This window comes from Malaclemys terrapin, chromosome 7 (genome assembly GCF_027887155.1).
Source record: "Malaclemys terrapin pileata isolate rMalTer1 chromosome 7, rMalTer1.hap1, whole genome shotgun sequence".
Taxonomy (NCBI): domain Eukaryota; kingdom Metazoa; phylum Chordata; order Testudines; family Emydidae; genus Malaclemys; species Malaclemys terrapin.
In genome coordinates this window covers 36,674,067-36,695,669 of record NC_071511.1, presented here as the reverse complement: position 1 = coordinate 36,695,669, position 21,603 = coordinate 36,674,067, and the positions used below count along the sequence as shown (strand labels likewise).

Sequence of the window (21,603 nt, the reverse complement as noted above, 5' to 3'; positions counted from 1 at the left end):
AATGCACAACAACCTCTGTACACAAGGCATTCTCTTATTGTGAACTGGTGATTAACAAAACCTGTGGCTGATTTGACCCCCACATGTCACTCCCCATCAGTACCCAGCCCAGGCAAGCTAATGAGCCAACCAGTGGACCAAATTCGGTGATAAATCCTGGTCACCTGCCACCTGAGGCATGTTGTACATACCTTAAGAAGACCCTGTGTTTGCCTTGTTTTGTAGTCTGCTTCTTGGTAAATTGTACCCTTGCTATAGGGTCAAGAGACAGAAAGGACAACAAAGAGAGCATGTGCTCACTACAGCTGAGTAAGTCTTTGTCTAGCTATAGAAAGAAGCTCTTTAAGGAGCTGCAGTCAAAGTAAGTGCGATGAGGGGGGAAGGGGAACTTACCAGAACAAAGCTAGGGAGGAAAGGGAAATGGTAGGACCAAGTTTGAGGAAAAACTGGCTCAGTACGTGCCTGAGTGGAGGAGGTATTTATACCCAGTGTACCTTGGTAGGAATTCTCTCTCTACATCTCAGGCCCACCCACAGGGTCAGAGTAGAACTGGGTTTCTATGATTGGCTGTGGGCGCTGGGCTAGTCACCTTGCTCCTTGTAGGCTGGAAGGAATTTTTCCTGCACTGTCACATTCATCAGGTGGGGTGGGTTTCTCCACAGCTGGTCAGGGACCCAGTAGAGACAGGGATAGCGGTTAGATCAATAATGCTGCAACACAGTAGGCAACAGGTTTGGCAGATATCCTGTGCAAGTTTTTGTTGCAGAAGGGATATGGTACAAGAATAAACAGGAGATGGATGAGGGTTTGTGGGGAGACATCTCCTAAGGAAATTAAGGAAAGGGGGTTGGGGTTGTAATATCTGGTAGAGCAGGGGTGACAACCTCCTCACTTTTTCCCAGACCCTCTTAACCCTCATACAAAGGGATGCTGGTGGGGTCCCAACAACAGGCTGCCAGAACCAGGATGGGAAGCAGGAGGGCTGATGGCAGCCCTCCCAAATAAGTATAAATGATTAAGGAAATAATGAAGACCTACCTGCATGGTACAATTTATTGCTGGTTGTTCCAACGTAAGTTAAGTGAATAAAGTTGTGGCCTAATTAAGCCACATCCATTGTGTCTTATCTTTCTCTCAGCTGTGACAATGGACTGATAACCTAAACTATGCATTTTCCTTTGGTCTTTATTCTCACTTATTTTTAAAATCTTATTCGGGGAGAGATTTTGGCAGCAGTGACAGCTAAGTGCCTTTTGTCTTGGCTATTTAGTTTCCTTGACTTTAGTTCCCCCTGATGTTCATGAGCCTGAAACACAATGGAGAAGAGCATATCAAATTATTTAATTTTTTTTGAAGACTTACTCTCTTTCATCAGATGACACCAGTCAGGATGTGCCAGAACACAGAAGGGTCCCCCCGGCACCACGTCTATCTTACGGACATTAGACATGGCTTTTCCATTTCATACATCGATCATAATCTACTGTAACAACTGCAATAAGTGACAATCTTCTCGCACACTGACATATTGAGCAAATCAATACAGCAAATGCGGGTGGTGGCGGGGATGGGGATGAGGGTTGTTTTTAGAAAATTGTTGTCTGGGAAAGTCTATTGCTCTTCCATGAGTCCTACAGCCACTCTGCCCTAGAAACCAAGGGCCTGATCCTGAGAGATGCTAAGGACCAGCAACTCTAGGCCCATGTTCATCAGCCCCCTCATGTGACCCTTGGGAACAGAGCTGGTCAGGATTTTTTTGGTGAAACAGTTTTTTGTCCGACAACGTTTATTCCCCCACCACACCCCCCACACACTCCCAATCCCCTTTCCTGCAAAAGAGGCAGTTTCAATAAAACTTTTGTTGGGAAGGTTTCTCAGGTCCAAGTGGAATTTCTGAGAGAGACACCCCTCACTCACCTTGTACATCTGGGGAGAGTGCCTTGAAGAACTAGGCTCTTGGCTATTCTGGGGTGGGCTCTCTTGGAATTATTCCCCTTTATATAAATAATTATTCATTGGAGCAGGACTGCCACATACTAGTTAAGTGACCTAACAATTGGGCAAGAGAGTAAGTCCCTCTCCAGCTCAGGGAATATTTAATTATTCATACACAGGGGAACAACTCCAACTGGAGAGATTAAGAAAGGGACACTGAGACTGACTTGATAATCCAGTGGCTAGGTCACTGATCTGGGATGTCGGAGACCTGGGTTCAAGTTCCTACTCTGAATCACGCAGAGCAAGGATCTGAACCTGGTTCTCCCAGGTCTCCTGCATCTCAGGTAAGTACCATAACAGCTGTGCTCTTGGTTATAACGGACTAGGGTGTTGAAGCTTTTCATGAAAAACGAGACAATGGGCATTAGTGATGGGGAATGAAGCGGAACCCCACTCAAGGCAATGCATGATACTGTCACCAACTGATTTGTCCTTTCTCCTCCCACTATCTTCCTTCAAAGCCTCTGTTAGAATGTTCCTTTGTCTGTGATGTCCTTCATGTGTGGCTGTCAGGCAAAGCATCACCAGTCTATTAGGGACTGAACACCATGCGGTGATTATTCTCAATAGGAATGACTAGCCGTACAATGATGCCATCCTGATGGCACATACATAATACACCACAATCTCCTTCCAAGGTTCTGTCATATAACTGAGTGATATAAAGCTACTGCCTTCTATTGTACTTTGGCTTCCCCCAAATACAACCACCTACATCATTTTAACATCCCCCTACAACAACCCCCATCTGTTATTTTCATAAGATAGGTTTCAGAGTAGCAGCCGTATGGTGCCACAAGTACTCCTGTTCTTTTCATAAGATATGTTAATATATCTAATAATACTTTGTGGTACCTTACACCAGCAGACTACATCAGAATTTAGTCTTCCTCCAGCCTATTCCTGACTGCCACCGGCTTTCTGTGTCAAGTGGTCAGGTAATTTTTCCTCTTTCTGGCTCAGCTTCCTCTTGTATCAAATAGAGATACCACCACCCACCTTGGTGAAGTACTTTTATATCTTTGTGTGAATTAGGGATTTCTTTCTAAAAACTAAGATAAAATGTTCTTCCACCATTCTCAGACTCACTCTAAAAGCAAAGATCATACATACATTCAGTGGACAAAGCTCTCTCTAAATATATATTACTGGGCGGAAGGCCCTGAACTCCAGCCTGCCTCTTAAATCCTTACTTAGTCTCTCTCACTGAATGTGTGTCTGACATGTAAGTGCCCTTGAAACAATATGGTAATGAGTGGGGTGAGGAATGCATTTTCAAAGGGAGCGGCTATTTGGGAACTATTTGAGAGATACAAAGGCCACAGAATTTTATTCACATTTTACATTATCTTGTATTTCTTACATGGGAATGAAAGTCTGTTTCAGATAAAAACAGTTAAACGGACATACATTATTTATAAGTATTTTAAAATGCTAGAGTCACCATTCTAACAGATATTGTAGGCGGTTCACTACTTTTATGTGATATTAACAGGAAGGTAACACATAAGTCATAGGATCAAGTTCTATTCTCTTCCACCCCCCTGAGAATCAGCCGTATTCTACATAAAAGCTAACTCGATTATCAGAGTGTTCTGCCAGTACTGTCAAGGAGATAGGCATGACACTGTCATGCCCATCATGGAAGTCACTCTGAAGTGCTTCACTGGTGAAACAATCATCCAGGACATCTTACCTGATTTGCTTTTTGATGAAGTCCTGTGCTCTGCACACATGCCTCACTTTACACTGTATGTATTTTAAACTAATGCAATCTTATTAGTTAAACAGTACTGCTGCTCTTTTGTTATAATGAGTTAGGAAAAGCACAACATTCAAAAGGGGTACAGATTTACTGTGCCCAACAAGTTTGTTTATTTGTTTTTAAAATATTTTCTTCTAGCAGGAAATGATCAAGCTACAGGGTTTTCAAAGCAATTTTACTATGAAGTTGACAGATGATATTTGTAGGGCCCTCAGTTGAGAGGGGTGGGTAAGTGTTGAAGCTAGCAACTATCACACAGATTTCTGGATGTCAGGGCAGTTCTAGGCCTATTTTTAGCTAGGTAAGTGGCTGCATAAAGGGAATGTTTCTACCGATTAAGGATGGACAGAAGCCTTGCAAATGGAAGGGTTTAAAATTTTAAGATCAAAAAGCACTCTGGCTATTCAGGCAATTTACAATATCTTTAGATCTTTCATTTGTAATGAGTCATCATTTGTAGTACATTCTATTTAATCTCATTCTTCTGTCCTTTTTACCTTGTATTTTTTTCCTCTTTTACTCTTTGCTCTATAGTCCTTTCCTTCTCTGATTTAACCCTTTTAGGCACATTCTAGACAATAGAAAAGGAGAGTTTGCAGAACATTTAACATATTATTATTTTTAAATAATCTTTCTGATACATTTGGCCTGGGTTTTCTTTGCTCTTTCTAACAGGGATGGCTAAAAACTAAGAACTGGTCCAAATCCCAGTTCTATTATGGAATCAAACCAAAGTGTTTTTAAGGTTCAGAAAGATTTGGCTAAGGGACATCCCACCTCATTCTCCAACAATCTAGTTGATAAATCAGTCAACATGCGCTGTTTACACCTAGCCCGTTCAGCACTCTTCCGCCTGCAACTTCTGACAGTCTCTTTCTCTTCATGAGTCCCCAGCTTGTATGTTTACCTCTCCTTCCCTACAAGTGCCTCTGCTTGGAAGACTATCAGAGGGAATCCGGAAGGACTCCAACTCCTTCTGTTGGGCCTACAGCCAAATGCACAGTTAAAATTTGACAGCACTAGGGCCTGTCCATCAGATATATCAATAAGTGTGGTAGACACCAGATACTGAAAGAAGAATCTGGCATGCAACTCTGGCGGCATAAATGATGGGCAAATGGTTTGAACTGCACAGCTGTACGGGGCCCAGCATAGACAGTGGAGTTCTACAAGGTCCTGAGATAAACCCTTCAAAGCTGTCTGTGTTGAAGGAGTTTATAGAGGAGCTGAAAGGAGGTGCAATTGGAGAGACATAGGACAGACTTTTCCTGTTCCCGATAGAGAGGAAGGGGGATGAAGGACATTTTGGAAGGAGGACTAGTTGGTTGGCCTGTTGGATATCATAGAGAGGCACAGAAATAAAACAGCAGGAATGAGGCGGAGAAGAAATATATGAATAAGAATTGAGAGTTCTGGTTGTTTACCTCAAATTAGATTTACCATCACTTTACTTTATTACAATAGGAAGAATGAATTGTACAATAATGCACCACTTTTATACTACGTCCTGCATCCAAGATTCCCAAAGTCCTTCAAAATATTAAACCGCACGACAGTCCATGTTTTATCCCTTTACTAAGGATGGGGAAGCTGAGGCATGGAGAGGTTAAAGGACTTCCCCAAGGTGACACAGTAACACAGCCAGGACTAGTACCAGGAAGTTCTGACTTCCCCCAGAAGTCTTTGTGTCACACAGGAAGTAGTAGAGTGCCATTGTGGATTCAGGATTTTACAGCAACTCAGCTGTTATTCTGCAGCATGGCTGCTCTCCTTGTGTCAGGTTAACATGAGGGAAGTAACTCAAAGGTAGATCACTTGAGTTAACTCTGTAGTGAAGGTGAAGCCCCAGTCTCCTGCTCTCACCAACTTAGATATACCTACCACCTTACCTCATGAGGTATCCTCCAAAAGACACACAGACATGACCAAGAGAACAAGAACGAACAGTTGTTATATATGATTCCTTCTACACGTATAAAATATCCAAGATTATGTAGGTCAATTAAGTATTTCAGGGTTCTCACTGTTACCTGCATATTACTGTCAATTTTACTACCATTCTAGGTTCTTTTTTTTTTTTTTTTAAGCACAAAGGACAGTGTTGTTACATCATTTTCATGCTCAAAAAACCTTAAGCATAAAGCCACAGAGTGGAAACTGGTTAGTAGTGCAAGGATGCTAGTAACACCTTAGATCATTTAAAAAGTATTTTTTACATAGTATTTTGCTATTTAAGACACTTATTTTTGGTGGGTTTCACCCAATCATTTTCTGTATAGAAATGAGGTAAGTTCTGCAACATGTGCTGTATGCACTGTAATAACCCCATGGTAGGTAGATTTTATGGGGGAGAAGAGAGATTTCATACTCTCAGCTGTTCTCTACTTTACAGCAAATTTGCTAAACATTAACCTCCCTAGAGAGCTGCACTGCAGGCGTTATGACTCAGCCTTGTTCTGGATGAAGTCACCGTCAAGTGAAAGCAAACTATTTGTTCCTACTAACATATAGTGAACACTAGATACAAGCTCGAGACAAAATTTCAGTTATTTTTCCACCATCTTTGCCATTGCTTTGATCAGGACAGATAGCAATCCTAAAGAGAGAAACTCATTATTTAAGAGAACTGAAAGATAATAATCCAAATGACACTAACCTCTAAAAGCAAGAGAAAGAAATTCACTAGTCTGGTGGACTATGAAGCATGTGAGAGCATGTGCATACATACCCACACTAGGGTTGCCAGGTGTCTGGTTTTCAACCGGAACACCCAGTTGAAAAGGGACCCTGGTGGCTTCAGTCAGCACCGTTGATCAGGCTGTTAAAAGTCTGGTCAGCAGCGCAGCGGGGCTAAGGCAGGTTTCCTGCCTGCTGTGGCTCCGCACGGCTCCTGGAAGCGGTGGCATGTTTCCCCCTCTGTCTCCTATGTATAGGGGCAGCCAGGGGGCTCCGCACACTGCCCCTGCCCCAAGCGCTGGCTCTGCAGCTCCCATTGGTCAGGAACCATGGCCAATGGCAGCTGTGGGGGTGGTGTCTGTGGATGGGTTGCCTGGCCGCACCTCCATGTAGAAGCCACAGGAGGGACATGCTGCTGCTTCTGGGAGCTGCTTGAGGTACGCGCCGCCCGGAGCCTGCACCCGATTCCCCTCCTGCCCTCCAAACCCCTCGATCCCAGCCCAGCACCGTCCCTCATGCCAAACCCCTCATCCCCAGGCCCACTCCAGAGTCTGCACCCCTAGCCGGAGTCCTCGCCCCCTCCTGCACCCCAACCTCCTGAGCCAGCCCAGTGAAAATGAGTGAGTGAGGGAGGGTGGGGAGAGCGAGTGACAGAGGGAGAGGGGAATGGAGTGAGCAGGGGTGGGGCCACAGAGGAGGAGCAGGGGCAAGGGTGGGGCAAGGGTATTTGGTTTTGTGCGAGTAGAAAGTTGGCAACCCTAACAAACACACACACGTATATAAATACTGTAGAAAATAGGTGACCAGAGTATTCTCTCTCTCTCTCCACAGCAATTGTGACTGTAATTTGTCTTCTTAGAGTAGTTTATGATTATTGTTCCCTGGATGCACCTTTTGACATTGCAGATAACTCCTCTGGATACCCTTTCCTCCTTTATCTTACCACTTTCTTTTATAATAGACATAAATTCAAAAAACTTCATTCCTTTTGTAATTGTGTAATAGCAACTGCTTACTTTCTGTTAAACAAAAATCAGTTAATACAACTTTCATATTTCCTTATTGTTTGTGTAATATCCAAGTTACCTTGCATATCTCTGGGGATTTAACATTGTCCTAGAAATATCAGTAATAGTGCCTGGGTACAGCCAATAAGTACCGGGGTTCCATAACAACCAATGAAGCATGTTTTTAAACAAGAATAAAAACTACAGGACAATAACAATCTAGAACATCTATGCCTTTCTTACAAACTGCATCTAAGCTAAGGCTAGTGATTGCTCTAATGGCCTCAACTGCTACAAGTTTCCATTTTTATGGTTAGTTACATGCTGCCTGTAATTAAGGTCTGATTCTGGAAAGCATCTTTATTTAGGACAACCACTGAAACATCTTAATGGGATTTAAGCACATACTTACATGTGAACAGGGCTGACATGAACACAGATGAACTTAAGCATGTGCTTAAGTCTTTCCTGAATCATGGCCTGAAAGAATGTTGTTATAATTCCTTGCTGGAGACAAACATAATTCTAGTTAATCCCTGCTTTCTGAACCTGTGGAAGGACTGAAAGATGTCTCTCTCACTCACCATACTATCACATATTCATCCACTGGGATGTCTGAAGAAGTAGGCTCAGATATTGTCCATGCAATAGTATTTTTCAGTTCCTTATTAAATAATTTCACTGTTTAAAAAAATAAACTACAGCATCAAGCAACTGGACTGAAGTACAGTACATTAAAAAAATGTGGCTTGTTGATTTTTTTATCTCTAATTATCTGGTAGTGAGGAGAGCTGAGCCTAAATAGAAGTTACAGACCTCACTTTTCTCACTGCCAATGACAGATTTTCTCACCTTAGGCTTTATCTTTAATACAGTGCTAATGGTAACATTTCTCACTTGGGCGATTACACACCACCTGGTAGATGCACATTATGATGCACCAGAAGAGTGGCTGAACTAAAGGGAATCTTCACTTTCACACTCTACACCTGAAGTAAAGTCACGTGGGTCTGCAATTCATCATCATAATCCTCTGATTAAACATGACACATTCATCCTCAAATGCCCATAAAAAAAAATCAGGAGTGATTTGTTCATTTTGGGCTATAATCCATCATGGAAGGATATTTACCATTCCTGTGCCCTTTAAATTCAAAGAGTGTTGAAATCTCGCCAATACAACTAAGGGCTATGGCATTGATCATAAATTAACCAGTATTTTGTCATCAAGAAAAGAGACAGGAAATTTGAGTTTCACAGAAACGATCATCAGTTAATGTATTAAGCATTTATATACGAGGTTTTTTTCATAAACTTGCTGTGTACAGCAAGCCACTTACTGCGACTCAGACAAAAGCAATTTATTAGTGCAGGAACACAAAATTACTTGAGGCCTCCCTGTCATTACTCAACAGGGAGTCATTTTAACTGTTTTTTTTTTTTTTAAATGGAAGACTAAATGTTTTATGCCATGAAAGACACCATGGGTGAAATCCTGGCCTCACTGATGTCAATGGCAAAACTCCTTTGATGTCAACAAAGCCAGGATTTCAGCCAATACTGTATCTTTGGGCAGATGTAAACTAAAAGGGCATCTCTCATTTCACTCTGGAGGAATTGTACCAACAGCTCCAGGAGCACAAATGCTCACAGAAGTGAATCTCAAGTTTGCAGTTGAAATACTGGCCAGGGCATTTTTCATGAGCACTCACAGCAGAAACTTGATTATTTTATTCTCTGTGCTGCGCACAGACACACATCCAACACCATGGCAGCCTTACAGTATTACATGTAGCCCCCATCTTGTAACTGAGTAACCCAGTAACTGGGTTACTTCATGGAGTCCCTTTGAAGTCAATGAGATTCCACATAGGTGGAAGAGTCAGTGCTAGTGAATCCTGTTGCAATGCCAGGCCAAATAAGTTATACTCATCCAGTCAGGAAACAGAGACAAAACAGTCTGACTTTACTGACCAGTAGCAACTAAGTAACACAGCTTGATTACTAAATGTGGAAGAGTAGGCCAGAGTGCTGTTAAACTGACAACAATGTTGCTTAATCATTTTGAATAATGCATAAATTTGAGCATAAAAATCACATTCTGCTGAGACACTCCACAAACAGAAAAAGAAGCTATTAGTCATATTACTGGTTACAAACCGCTTGCTCAGCTGTACTTATGAAAGCGAGATGTGGGTGCTGAGGAGCATGGCTAAGGGACAAGAGGGACAACATGCCCTGCAGTGTTCTTTAGTGTTGCTTTGAAAAGCATCTGCTGTCAATGGCACTACAGTTGCATGGTGGGCCCGGCTGAGGATCTGAACCCGCTTCCCCAAGATGTCTCACTGTGCTCTCCTAGGACCACAGATGGGCCTGGCTAACATGCCCAGTGACACACACCTAGAGCTCAAGGAAGCACCACCTGTAAGGTCTGTATCCTGTCATGTTCCTGCCAAGGTTCCCTGAAGTACCCTCCTGCTCCCTGTCCCTCCTCCCCTCCCCACAGCCATCAGCACAACACAGAACAGGTGAGAAATAATGCTACCCCCAAAAGCTCATGTGCTGAGGACTATGTAAGGCAAGTGTTAATCAAGTTTCCATTTTGGGTTACTTAATTTAAATGACAGATATATTCTTTTTTATAGCCAGCATTTGGCTCTGTTCCAAGAACATTTTAAGCTAATTTAAAATCACTAATGAAGAATAATTTAAAGTGTCATGAAAGTGAGGCATATATTTTTAATCAGTACTTCGCATTTTGTCACTCTGTTTTAGTGAGAAATTGGTTTTGTTTTTTAACCTCTTATTTCTACAAAGTGTGAGAAAGTTGCCAGTTTCCTTGATTTTTTTGCCATCGCTCTCCCGTTTGGTCTCTCTGTCCACATCCGCCTGGGTGGACCCCCGTGTCCACTTACGCAGATGCACTTGTAGAATCAGGGCCTAAGTTCACATTGGTTTTGGTGACAAACAAATGAATAGTTTTGATAGAAATGAACATAGTAGCCCCCTGGCTACTGTTCAGGCCATCTACCAAGGGAAAAAAGGCAGCTATAGGGTAGGCAGTTTGTAACACACCTGAGAATTAGCCAGGCATCCAAAACATCAAGCTATAGTTGAGGTGTATTTGACTATCCACCTCAGAGCAATCTGGCAGTATCTCTATCACATTATGTAGTTTCTTAGCATAAAAGGAAGACATCACAATAGGCTGGGGGGAAAGTATTAGGTCAAGTTGTCACATGCAGGAGAATATAACACGTCCTATTTCATTTGTAGGGACATTAAATCTCCTGAAGCATATGGCTAACTTTGGAATCTTTCTACTTAAAACAAAGCTCATGAAAAAACAACAAAAACAGGAGTCTAAACAGATCTCTTTCAGGCAAACAGTCACAGCTGAGGATCCTATCTGACAGAATACCGAATCATGGGGTGGGGGGAGACCTAATTCCTTGAAAATGATCAGAATAGTTCCCTTCTTCACTGCATGATAAATTCTGCTGCAATTAGCATTTAGTACAAAGCACTTTCTGTGGGCTGATAATAGAAGCTGACAATACAAAGTGTACAGAAGAAAGACAGAATGCTATTTTAAAGAATCACACCAATTTTGTTAACAATCAAATGAACACCATTTTGGTTTGATTGTGGATATCCAAAAAGAAAGTTCAGCTGCATATAATTTTCCCCATTTAATAACATATTCTAAAAAGAGTGAGAAATCTGAAGTTTAGATAAAAAACTCCATCAGGGTAAGTTCAGTGTTCACATTAAATGGAATTGCTTATTTTGCTCTTCCATGAATAGGCAAGCTCAACGCATCTGACACCCTTCCCTATTCTTTATGATCACTATTCACCATCAATCATTGAAGCTTTCTGTCAGACCTGCCTGGGAGAAGTGCCATTGCTTTGAATGACTGTGATGTGCATTGATTCTGTTATCAGAAAAGAAACATGAAATGTAATATTATCAAATAATCCTGCAAGAAAAAGTCTTATCAGCATTACATACAATTCCATTACATCCCAATCCCCTCATGCTATTTACGTTTCCTAAACTAAACAGCAGCAGCTACTATACCTGAGAATAAAATAATCAGATAGAACTCAAATTCATGCACTACTTTTGAGTTAATCTGACTTACAGTAAATGTTAACAACAAACAATATCACCTTCTGCATTTGCAGGCACAAAAGGGGTGATAGCTGATGCTATAGTAAGCAGCTTTATAGTATTTGCCACAAGTTCCCATTAATTTCTGCACCACTCCCTTTTTCTCCCGCATGTACGCTTGCCTTTCAACAGTCGAACAGAAGAGCAAGTAAACGCACTGGTGGCATGATGTGCAGCCATCCAGTTCTGAAAAAGCATTTCAAAGTTAATGTTTTCTTACCTTTTATAGAAACCATGAAGAGGCTGGAGACATAAAAACTGCCAGTAATCCAAGCAGAAGGCCTTCAACTTCAGCATTTTCAAATAGTTTTACTGCAGCAACTGTAGTCTGCAGCTAGGTTTTGGTTTTTTTTAAATACAGTACTTTTTTTATTTTGAGTTGACTGACTCAAATCCAATTTCCCCCTGTCTTATTGCTGCAGCATAAGTGTTTCTAATTGCTACCAGTGTATGAAGCGACCCATCCACACGGCAAAGCACCTGCACAATTACACTACTTTAATACAGAGACAGCACAAAGGCTAAAAATTCATTTACTGTGCTCTTTGATCCTGATTTCAGTCTATCTTTCCAAATGCCTCCAAACACAACCAATGTAGCTGTTATTACACAGAAATCCCACTTCTCCTTTTTGCTATTTTAGGCCATTCTGAAAGCTCTTTGGACAAACAATTAGTATATATTCCAGTTAGGATTCTTGATGGCCCCCTGGAAAGCATCCTTGAAGCTCACAGCCCTTAGGAAAATGTAAGCAATTATCCCAATCAGGTCTGAGAACAACTGCCCTATAATCACAGTAGTGTTAACATCCCATCCTATGAAAACTCCTCAGTTTTCTAGCAGCATACAACTGTTTTAGTCAGCTCCTCTGGTGTGAATCACATCTGTTCCATTGTCTGCCAGCACCTATGAAAAATGTGTTTCCTTATGACAGGGGGAAAAAATGACAAGCAAAAGTGTGGACCCTCCCCACTCACAAAATAAATTATGCTTATCTTATTCCCAACACACTTAGCCAGTTAGGTCTGTGTGAAGAAAAACTAATCATCTGAACCACATGGTGCACAGTGGGGCAAGCTCCCAGCTATAAAAGCCAGCAAGATAAAGCCTCGCTGAGATAGGCTGATTCCAGTTGCTAGGGCAACAGAAACACATTGATAAAATCTAAAATGGAACCTTGATGACAGCTTTTCATTGGCTTGCAGGGAAATAATGTCTCTGTAACAAGCAATGCTCAGGCACTCATAGCAACCTCATCAGCTGAGAGTGAATTTGGGGTTGGGCTAATGAGCTGAAATGCAAAATAACAGCTAGTTGTTGTCATTTAGTTACAGTGGAAATCCAAACCCATTTTTATTCTGAAGGGAGCACAGAAGCAATTAGCGGCGAGCTGCTTTAAGAAAATAAATGTCAAAATTAGTGGCATTTTCTATTAAAATCCTTTGGCTAGAACAGGCATGTCAAAAGCAGCTTTCATTTTCTGCCTTTTTAGAATGTTAAACCATTTGGACTCTTATCTTTTAAGAGACACTATGGGGCCCAATTCTGCCACCCTTTTTCACTTTGAATAATAGCTTATTCTGCAAGCAATTCCACTGATTTCAGTGGAAAAAGACACTATTCAGTGGAAGCAAGGATGGCACATTTGTACCATATGTTTTTGGGGGAAGGAGAGCTAAGTTTGCAGAATATCTGTAGCAAATGATAGACATTACCAACAAAAACAAATGCCTTGTTGGAAAGGCAGAGTGTAACCTTGTTTTTTGCATTCAAACTGCTGTGACTTTTACTCTTCTACTAGCTGTGATTTTGGTAGTGGAAATAGGTATATGCAGACTTCTCATTTTGTAGATTTGTTTGAAAATACATCAATAAGAAGAAACTAGGATACATTTTTCAAAAGTACCAAAGTGACTTAGGAGCCTACATCACACTGAACATCAACAAGACTTAGGATCCTAAGTGCCTAAGTCACTTTTGAAAAATATTAGCTGTAGCAGTTTAATTTGACATTGTTGTAAAATAGTTTAATGCTCTAAAATGAAGGTTCTTTTGTGTTACGGCATATCTAATTCCCCAAGTGCCTGGATAATAAACTATATTTAGGGATTCTGGGTTTTGGTTTCTGGTATTACTCAGTCACACTCTCTCTGTTTGCCAACTTTCATGCCTTGCAGCTTCTAGAAAATTGCTTCATATAGATTTATTTGAAATGTGACTGCATGTATTTCAGTAAGAAACAATTGTTTCATTAACAATAAAATAAACACAAACATTAAGGGGTGAGGACATGTGAACTAACTAGGGAATTCTTGGAGGAGCAGGAGGGCTGTTAGGACTCCATCCTGCTTTGCCCCAGGGACTCTGTCCTTTCCCCTGGGGCTCCAAAGATTGCCACAATCAATCATCGGGAAGTCCAGACTTTGGCACATTAGTGGGAATAGCTGGTCATCACCACTGCATCAGTGGAGACTCCAGACAGGGACATGTAAGATCCTGGTTGTCTTCCCTTCCCTTGTGTGTTCCTTTCTGTCCCACTATTATTCCTCCTAACCCCCCTCACTCAGATTGCCATAAAATCTGATCCTATGGTGAACTGTACCAATGGCTCCAGCACAGTGAGAGGAAACATTCCAACCAGCTCTAGGCAGTTCTGTCCAGAGTAAGAGACACCGGAAAAGGAGAGGGACCAGACCTACCAGATGATATCTCATCCCCCTGACTAGGAGAAGAGCCAGAGTCCAGAGCACTGCTGTTGCAGCTGACCTGTGACCCTCAGTCTCCGTCTGACCTGACCTGGGAATCCTGAGAGCATCAACAAAAGTCGCATTTCCTCCACTTTTACTATCCTGTCTCTTTCTCCGCCCCCCCATGTCTGTCTGTTGGTCTGTTAAAAACAGGAAAAGTGACCATCCTTCACATCTCAGAACTGAGCAACAACACAAACCCTTTCCTTCCCATCAAGAAGGGTTGCCCAACTAAGCAGGGGAGACGAATGGATGTCCTTTCTTAAAAAGGGACTTTGATAGGTTTGGTTAAGATTGTTTTGCGTAATCATTTAATTTCAATTTTGAACTGCATTATAACTCTTTTATGTATCTTAGTTAATAAATTTCTAAACTTTGTGCCTGGGTTTCTTAGTGTGTTTGCCGGGAAACTAACAAACCAAGGTCTCTATATACCAAACCCTAACCTTGTTTAAAACAGTTTAAGGCTGGACACTTACAGGGTCATGTTAACACCTTTGACTCTTTGGGTCTTTTATTCCATCTAAATTAATACAACAGACCACAAACCTGTGTGTAACTTGCAGAAGACAGTATGAACAGGAGACACATCTCTTTTAAAGGAACCTTATCATTTTCTCCCCTGCAGTGTTTATCCCTTATTAGTTTTTTCCCCACTGACAGTGAGCTTGGTACTGTAGAAATGATTTTAGAGAAAGTACAGCTGGAGTTGTTTTACTGGTTATCTTTGAAAAGCAGACCCCTTTAACAATCCTACATAATATGAAAGCCAAATCTTGTGGTCCATACTCAAACGATGCTCCCACTGATTTTATTAATCTGTCTATTTTCAAGCAAAGAAATTATGCAGACATGTTAGAGGAAAATTAAACATATTATTTTTTTCCATTCCAGCTTTTGAATTTGAATTAACAAGAACAGCTCCCATATTACATGATAGTTTTACCTGAGTACGGACTAAATTTCAGCACCACAGGGTTTGGTACCTAATGCCAAACTCTCCCCTCTGTTTCACTGGTGCCACTTCACGGACTACAGCTGAATTAGATCACTGCAAGGAGTTGGGGTGTTAAGGAGAGGGGAATTTGGCCTTCTGTTGCTAATAGAAACAGAAACTAGAAGAAATTGTAAATTTTGTCCAGATAAAGATAAAATAAATGAATCAGGGGAAACTACTAAAATTTACTTTTAGGTTTTCTGAAAACTGTAATATTTAGTTTCTTGCTTGAAAAGCTCACAAAATCCAGCAAACTCACCCCACAGTTTAAACAAAAATTATTCACTAGGATCCCAAGAAAAAAGGAGAACATCAGCCAGACTATTGAGCCAGTAGGACACCATCAAAACATTTGGTCCTGAAATGACACAGCTTTCAGAAAACACTTATTTTTTCTGCTCACACTGTATGGCGATTTCTTTCTCTGCTAGTGATAACCTTTCCAGAAGAAATTACTGTGTTTCTCCCCTTAATTACATATTTTTAAAACCCAAACTTTCAGTGAGTAAAAGTTACTTGTCTATGAATTTTCTGACAGCAACTAATACTGATTATCCTGTACTGCATGCACAGAAAATGCTAATTAGGACTTTTGTAAAGGAAAACCACTATGTTCTCCACATGCTCTTCATCTTTTCCCCTGGAAAACAAGTAATGAAAAACATTAAGCTTCCCCTCACGCTCAGCCTAGATATAAAACTGGTTCTTTGAAAGAGGCATTTTACTGCTGCTTTCTTTGTCTTAGAATTCATAGGCCTAATCGTGTAGCAATTTTTGGATGTGGTGCAGCTTCAGCATTGTAACCTTAAGAGAGCACTGTGCAGCATCTCCATATTCTTTTATGGTTTCAGTGTGTGGAGGCAGGTCTGCCAGCAGTGTGCTGAGTGCTCTAACTGGCCCTTCTAAAGTGGTCCTTCAAAAGACTGGCAAAGTTGAAAACATACAGTACAAAATCCTCCTTTAGTGATGGTTGTCTTGACAATCCATGGAGTAGTGAGGCTGCACTCAAACATACTACTAGTGAAAGAGATTGCGCTATAAAATAAATACAGCATGAACTTAGAGCTAGCTACACTTGCTTGCATGACGATAGGGCAGCCTTGAAAATTGTCATGAAAATTAAGCAATCACTGAACCCTACTTTACATGAAAAATTTATGTTACAAATTCAACTGTTTATTTAGGCATCTGATCATCTTAAAGCTTAATGATATTTTACTGGCCCAGTAGAATTACTCACTCACCCAGGCAAGTGGGCAAATTCAATTTTGCAAGCCTGCAATAGGAGATCTCTAATTTGCTTAAACCTTGCACAATTCCAAGGAGCAATATCTACCCTGAACAGCTTCAAGAATGCCATTAGCCCTGGTTTAATGTTGCGGAGCCGAAGTATGGCTTGGGAGTAAGAAGGGGCCGTTATAGCATTCACTTTGTTTCACAGCCTGTGTGCATCAGCCTTGGATGAGACTGTTGATGGGGAAATGTGGACTGCATTCTATGTGGCAGTCTGCTTGTATGCATTTGGGCTGCTGGATGTGCAAGGTCTTATGTGGCTACAAAGGTCCTATGATGACGTCTTACAGGCCTAAAGCCACCACAGCTCAAGCCTCAGAGTACATACAGAATAAACATCTATTGTGTAAAGGAAATGAGTCAGGCCCAGTGTTAGAATTCATGTAGTGTCCTCACATAGGCCATAGGAAGAATTTCCTAGGCTCCTTGAACAAAGTGTGTAGGGATGGATGTTTTTGTGGTTAAGGCACTGGAGGAGAATTCTAGAGGTCAGGTTTCTATTCCTGGTTCTTCCAGACTTCTGGTATGACTGGTTGAAAGTCATTGAAATCTCTCAGAGCCTCACTTCCCCACTGGTATAATGGAATGTAAAACAAAAAGAATATTTCCCTACCTCATGGGATGTTCTGAGGATAAAGCCATTGACGTTTGTGAGGTGCCCAAACACTGCAGTGATGTGTACCATAGACAAACATGTAGGTTAATGAAGAAACCTCAAATTTTCCTTTCTGTTAGCATTTCAAGAGTAACATTGACTCTTGGAATGTTCTAATATCCCAAAACAGATTTCTTTTATTTTAAACAATTCTGACATAGGGTTAAGTGATCCCACAGACACACAATTTAGCTTGATATTATCCTTCATCTTCATTTATTAGGGCTCGGAGGCACCAAATCATTTTGAGCTGAAATAGCAGGAAGTTCATTGTGATGCTTTTTGCTCCTGAATATCTTCTCCGTACCCCTATTCTTAAAACATCTACAAACCACTGTAGATTGCTTATGATAAAAGGAAACCTTGAAGTCAGACACAAAATCAAGGCTTGAATGCTTTAATTTTGGAAAGACTAGAATTCAGGGTCTCAGCTGATCAATAGGTTCAGGGTCTAATGCTAAGACTCAGATATTAGGAAACCACACCACATCAGATACTGGTGGAAGATGGCAGGGCCCACTTCAAAATGTCTGGATGCATAGGTCAGTTGTTCTGATGCAATATATAGCAGAGGACAACTTATGCAAAATATAATACTCACTGTGAGACAGCCTAACAACTTGCATGAAGGCCCCTTCATAAAGAACATGAGCAGAATTATAATGGTAGTAGTCTCAGGTACTGTCATGTAAATCTAGACTAATGTAGTCAAAGGAGTTAATCCAATGTAGTCACTTCGGTATGGAATTTGTATAAGACTAAAATCAAAAATCTAATCAAATCAAGAGTCTGGATCTATGATATTCCGGTGCAACTGAGCTCAGCACTTGCCCCCTGGTGTTCTATACCAGATACATACAAAATGCAAATGGTACTAGATGTTCTCACAAATGCACAATTCCTGGCATGCAGAACTAGTCACATCTTCTTGGAAGGCAGATCTGTTTTGTTAGTGGTGGGACAAAAGACACCAGGAAGGTATAGCACATGGACACAGGCAGCACAGCGTCCCTGGAAGAATATTGTGTGTCTGTTAGGAAATTCAGTGTGTTAAAAGAAATCATGTACCTAGTGGTGCAAGTAGATTTTAACTCATACCGGCACAGTACCGACCGCCCGCTCCTCCTCACAAAAAATGTTCTGTGACTAGAGCCCTGCGTGGATACAAATTTATACCCATGGATGCGGATATCCCAGATAGAAATTGGTATCCACTGGACTGCAGGGCTTTCCTGGGAACTGCAGCAGTGAAAGGAGCAGAATGTGGGGCTGCCACTCCCAGGAGCCAGTGCCCCATTGTCATCTTGAAAAAATGATGTACCCTTGCCTTAGCTTTGAAAAAAAAAAAACATACAAGAAAACAATGCACTATCCTCATTTGTTTTCCCTCAGTTACACCATGAAATGAAGGCATACATTTACTGAAAAGATGTGGATAATCATGACCTATGTGCTGCCAAATTTTGTTTTGGAGGCAGAGGAGAGGGAAGGATTGCAAAACCTTAGTGACCTTGATTTGGTTTTGCAAGATCAAAACCTGGGCTTGGTCTCAATTTGTAAGGTTTTGTATAACTCTCCATCTGCGTACATGTTCTTTGCAAAGCATACCTGACAGTTTTGAGACAATAAGACAAATATTCTCATGAAAATCTGTTTACAATAGTTCAGTGAGTGGCTTTATACAGAGTTTGGGTAAAGGGAGATGGGCATAAAAGGGAAAAGTCCTAGGATCTCCAATCATAACTATTGCCTTTTTATAGTGCTTGGTGATAAAGATACTATAATAGTGCCAGTTATTATAAGACTATGGACTGGAAATACAAGGACATACATCAGGGAATGCACACCAGACAGCATCTCTCTGTTAGCAGGTTCAACAAAATAACACTGGGAATTGAAGGTGTAAGTCAAGAAAAACAATGCAATAAGAATAATATGTTAGCAGTGCATATTATTTGGTTCACGTAATATGAACTTACTATCTTTCATACTCCCATTGGGTAAAGATAATGGACATACTGAATATTAATCATCAGGTCTAATTTTTAAAAAGAATTTGGGGAAACAGTTTTATAAAACAATTATACAAAAATGTCAATTTATCTGTCTCCCCTGTGCATTTCTAAATGGACCCAAAACTAAAGGACAGATATTTTATTAAGAGTGCTATTGACACTGTTCATAAAGAATTCCCCATTCCTTTTTCAGCTGTTAGATTTTTTTCTCCCTTTTTTCCTCCATTTACTACTCCCTAAATCCTCCTCGTTGTCATCTGCCCAGGGGAAGTAATCCCAAAAGACACAAAGTATTGCATTAAACCTGCCCCTTGCACAAAGATTTACTTAATCCGGAACAATGTCTGCTGCAATGATTGTTTCTGGTAACTCCCTCCCAGTGAATGCCACTTCACACACCAGCCACATGCTAAAATGAGGTTGCAGAGCAGTAGGGAAAAGGCAAAACCAGAAACTGTATCTGAGCGATGATACAGACTGGGAAACTATGTGCAAGCCAATCCATGATTATTTGAATGGCACTGGAGTTAGGACTGAGTATCACCCAGTGCTCTTATGCCTGTGATGAGGAGAGTGAGAGGACAGGGACATTTTAGAAAGATTTTACTGTATTCTTTAGGAACCCGTACTCATTCGACCACTTTACTTACAGTAATTTACATGCTTTGAAAACAACAGGAGATTAAATAGCCATGGGGCCCTTTAGTTTGAATTATTTCAAACAGAATGGACAGCTTTCAATTACTTTCTGGTTCAAATAAGGTTAGGCACAGCACCAGCTGCAAAACACATGTCCTCTCACAGATCAAGTCAGAAGGCAGGCTTTCTTGAAAACAATCATCAGCTTTTTCTTTTAAGAGAAAGTGATTCTGCCCCAGATTAACCAAACGAAGCATTCATCTTTGATGCATTCTTTAATGTGTAACTGTATGACAAGAGAGCAGAAGTGCCCCTTTAATATCTAATGTTAATGGTGCCAACATTTTTTCCAGATTAAATACAGTGATCAAAGTAAAATGGAAGGTACTGCAAAGATTTACATGAAAGCACCTTCTGATGTTTACACACGTGCTCTTCGTGGAATGCTGAGCAAGGGGAAAACTACAGGAATCCAGATGCAACCATCAGCACCACTCATTAAAAAGAGGTATATAACCAGCACAAAAGGCCAAACCTCCCTTCAGCATAGGATGGGGTTTTACAGGAATTAGTGTTTTTTTTTCATATGTGCACACACAGACACGTGCGCATGCGTGCACACACACAATGTGAGTGAGAATGCACGGTGTTTAATGTCAGAAGCTTTCAAGTACCTCATGTTTGTAGGGAGGGGAAAACTATCCTTTATTTTCTCTGATACTATGTGTGAGGTTTGGTAAATAATCAAATCATTAGATAAAGCCTCTCCCAGCTTTGTATGATAAATTAAAATTGTATGCTGTGTGCTTGGTGTTTTGTAATAGAACAGATGTTGAGGTTGCTATTTGTGTTTTATATTTAATGGATATATTAATTTACAGTACCTTAGTGGATCAGTAGAGATGCTGCTTCTTGTTTCCAACGAGGTCCTGAGATAGTAACAAAAGAATAAAGTTACAAAATATTAAAACAATGATTTGACAAAGTATTAAAAACACAAAAGTCATCAAAAGTTTTAAAGTGTCAGGTTTTTCTTGCCAGGATTATTATTAGTTTTTAATTCAAATTTTTATAATGTCAATAACAATGTGCTTTTTAAACAAATTATGAATTTATTTAGAAAAAATAATTGACAGTGAGTCTCATGTTTATAATGGTATATGCTGAAGAAATATTTTCAACATAGTTAGAGAGACAAGGTGGGTGAGGTAATATTTTTTATTGGAAGAGCTCTGTGTGAGCTCAAAAGCTTGTCTCTCTCACCAACAGAAGTCAGTCCAATAAAAGATATTACCTCACCGACCTTGTCTTTCTAATATCCTAGGCCCAACACGGCTACAACAACACTGCATTAAACATAGTTAGGCATTTTTGTTTTACTAGGCATATTTGCGGTCAAGTCTCAATGTTTTAAAGACATTGCTAGAGAGCATATGAAATATACAGCAAAAACACTTGAAATTCATACAAACGTACATTTACACAAGCCTAAATCTTCTGGCTAAGGCTGGATGAAAAAATACCTTTTTGTGGACTTTTCTTCTTGTTTTTGTCAAAATCTCTCATGAAAATGTATAGCTTTTTAGGCTAAAAACTGACACGGAAACCAAAACTAATTTTTTGGTGTTTGGAAAC

The 21,603-nt window shown here is 40.6% G+C and overlaps 1 protein-coding gene across 7 annotated transcripts in view; it reads right to left on the bottom strand.

Moving 5' to 3' along the window:
• The window catches only part of IQSEC1 (IQ motif and Sec7 domain ArfGEF 1), a 685,614-nt gene that overhangs the window by 228,246 nt on the left and 435,765 nt on the right, over nucleotides 1–21,603 (bottom strand). For 6 of the 7 annotated variants that reach the window (XM_054034025.1, XM_054034026.1, XM_054034027.1 and 3 more), the window contains one exon: nucleotides 20,853–20,897. In XM_054034025.1, coding sequence (XP_053890000.1) covers nucleotides 20,853–20,897 — 45 coding nt within the window. Of the gene's footprint in view, nucleotides 1–11,842; nucleotides 12,541–20,852; nucleotides 20,898–21,603 lie in introns of those variants that run through there. The other variant, XM_054034030.1, reaches the window with a different exon arrangement.